Source organism: Colobus angolensis, unplaced genomic scaffold (genome assembly GCF_000951035.1).
Source record: "Colobus angolensis palliatus isolate OR3802 unplaced genomic scaffold, Cang.pa_1.0 Scaffold3, whole genome shotgun sequence".
Classification (NCBI taxonomy): domain Eukaryota; kingdom Metazoa; phylum Chordata; class Mammalia; order Primates; family Cercopithecidae; genus Colobus; species Colobus angolensis.
In genome coordinates this window covers 5,066,971-5,069,913 of record NW_012116265.1, presented here as the reverse complement: position 1 = coordinate 5,069,913, position 2,943 = coordinate 5,066,971, and the positions used below count along the sequence as shown (strand labels likewise).

Sequence of the window (2,943 nt, the reverse complement as noted above, 5' to 3'; positions counted from 1 at the left end):
GAACACAGGTTTCGCGGGTAGAAGGTGTGCGCAGGCGCGGACACGGGCGCATGCGCGCTCACTCCGGCGCGCCGTGCCGGCGGGGGCGTGGATACGCGGTGTGCGCGGCCGGGGGCGGAACGGAGGAGGAGGCGGTGGTGGCTCGGCTGCGGGGTAGGAGTCCGCGGCAGCCTCGGGGTAAGTCAATCGCTGCGCAGTGCTGAGTTCCCGCACGCCGCGGAGCCATGGAGATCGGCACCGAGATCAGCCGCAAGATCCGGGTGAGGCCCGTGCCGGGCGGGGGTGGGAAGCCAGGTCTCGGCAAGCGGGCGGTTGACAGGAGTAACAGGGACCTTGGGCCCGGGTGGACGCCGCGGCCTGGCCGCCGCTGGACGCTCCTGGCGGGCTGCAGCTCCTCGTCCAGGCCGTCTCGGGCCTGGGGACATTTGCGGCCTCAGAGCAGAGCTGCGGCTGAAGTAGCCGCCGGGAAACGGAAGGACAGGCTCAGGCCTGGCGGGAGCCACCACTGAGGCGCAGCGCGCCGCTTTGGATCCGCTGCGGGAGGTGGGCGCCGCGGGGCCGGAGCGGGAGTGGGGTGCGGGGTGGGGGGAGGGGTGCAGGCGAGGCTCCTCCCCGCCCCTCCAGGGGACCTGAAGGTGCGCGCACCAGCGAAGTGGCCTTCGCGCTGCAGAATCCGATTTTGTTTTCCTAGAGCCGCCTTTCTCACATGCTCGTTTGCTCTTTTTCTCTCAGAGTGCCATTAAGGGGAAATTGCAGGAATTAGGAGCTTATGTTGGTAAGTGTATTTTGGGTTGTTAAGTTTCATAGAATTTAGAGTTTGCAGCTAATTGAATTTTAGTGAATGCGTATTTCTCACCGTACTTTGGACATTGGGAGAGACTCCCTTCTACCGGCTTCAAATCTTATACTCCCTGGTTACTTCTTTATCATCTTTTTGCAACCTTGTTTTTTTTCTCCCAAACCTCCTTCTGTTATGGTGTTTTGAAATTTAGTTTCCTCCATTCAGGCTCTGTCACATTTTACATAATGTTTGAGCGAATTTTATTTTATGTTTTTCCTATTCTCTCTCTCATTTTAAATTCTGGGGATGGGTCTCACTACATTGCCCAGGCCTTGACTCCTGGTCTCAAGCAATTATCTGACCTCAGCCTCCCTAGGTGCTCAGGGAGTGCGGGGATTACTGGTGTGAGCCACCATGCCTGTTTAAAGTTTACTATTTTTGTTACTTTCCTCTTGACATTTGTTTTTAGAACTCTGATTTTGGATATGCTTTTTGATGCTTTCTGGCATTTGCTTCTGTAATGGTTCAGTGAATTTTATTTTCCGATCTCTTTATGTTTTCCCTCTTTCTCTCTTTGAAACAGTAAGGCGGCGTTTTCCTTCTCCTTATTCTTTTATAATTTGAGTGTTTACTCTGGGTCAGGTACTGTGCTTAACTGTTGTATGTGTATTAACTCAGGATAATCCCTATGAGAACACTGGAAGGTAAGTGGCAGTATCCTAGACTGTGTAAACAAGGAAACTGAGGCTTTGCCTACTTGAGCAAGGTTTTATGGTTTGCCCCCAAAGCTGGTACCTCCTATAAAAATAATAGCTACCACTTAAGACAGTGGTTCTCAAAGTGTGGGAGACTCCAAGGGTCTCTGAAGTCAAAACTGTTTTCATATTAATACTGAGATGGTATGTGCTGTTTTTCACTGCGTTGATGTTTGGATTGTGTAAAACTAATGATTGATAAAGTTTTATCAACCGTTTTATCAACTGGTCAACATAGTAACACCATAATGAAATCATATTCAAATCACTCCCCCCTTATAGTTTTTGTTTTTTTTTTTTAAGCTAATTACACTTAAAATGTCATTGATGAAGATGTGAAGTCCAGGGTTTACAAAATATTTTTTATCTTCTTAGTATTCAGTGTGAGGAAATAGAAATGCTCATAAAACATTTTTATTGTATACTGAAATATGGGTAAGGAAAATCATTTGAGTTGAGAACTAAGCTGGCCACCTCTTTCAGGGAACGTCATTTTTAACTTTAAAGTACTGACAAACTGGTTACGTATACACTAGGATATTTGGCAGATATTTACTTGAAAGTGAGCAAAGAACTCATAGTCTTTGTTGCCAGTCACGTGTGAGCTTTCAAATGAAAATTAGAATTTTGGAAAATCTGAGCCTGCCTCCTTGAACTTGACAGCTTCCCAGTACTTAAAAAATTTCTGATTAAGTAAATGGTGATTTAAAAAAATTTTATTCTTATTATTTTTTGAGATGAAATTTCCCTCGTTACCCAGGCTGCAGTGCAGTGGCATGATCTTGGCCACTGCAACCTCTTCCTCCCAGGTTCAAGCGATTCTTTTGCCTCAGCCTCCCCAGTAGCTGGGATTACAGGCACCCACCACTACACTCAGCTAATTTTTTGTATTTTTAGTAGAGACAGGGTTTCACCATGTTGGCCGGGCTCGTCTGAAACTCCTGACCTTGTGATTCGCCCGCCTCAGCCTCCCAAAGTTCTGGGATTACAGGCGTGAGCCACCACGCCTGGCCAACTCAATGGTGATATTAAAAAATAATTCTTTTATATTACATAATGAAAGATATCAACATGCCAGTGGTTTTTAAAGCTAAGTGAACCAGTATTTTCTAAATAACGAATGCATAATGTTACAAAACTAGGCATGGATTAAAGATTTATTTAAGCTGTAGAGTGGGTCAGTGGATTTCTGCACAACAGTTCAGAAAGGTCATTGATGTATTTGACATTCCACATTTCTTTAACGTTTAATAAGCTACCACTTGTTTAGTTTTGGTGTAGTGTCACAGAAAAATATCCACCTTATCTGAAAAAACTATCAGAATACTCCTTTTGCAACGCATCTGTGAGACCAGATTTTTTCACATTCTTCAGTCGTAAGGACATAGAACAAGATACATAAAAATG

The 2,943-nt window shown here is 45.7% G+C and overlaps 1 protein-coding gene across 5 annotated transcripts in view; it reads left to right on the top strand.

Moving 5' to 3' along the window:
• Positions 1-2,943, top strand: part of ZC3H14 (zinc finger CCCH-type containing 14) — a 49,679-nt gene continuing 46,736 nt past the window's right edge. For 4 of the 5 annotated variants that reach the window (XM_011949447.1, XM_011949446.1, XM_011949445.1 and 1 more), the window contains exons 1-2: positions 1-260; positions 733-775. In XM_011949447.1, coding sequence (XP_011804837.1) covers positions 225-260; positions 733-775 — 79 coding nt within the window. In that variant the 5' untranslated portion in view covers positions 1-224. Of the gene's footprint in view, positions 261-436; positions 544-732; positions 776-2,943 lie in introns of those variants that run through there. The other variant, XM_011949448.1, reaches the window with a different exon arrangement.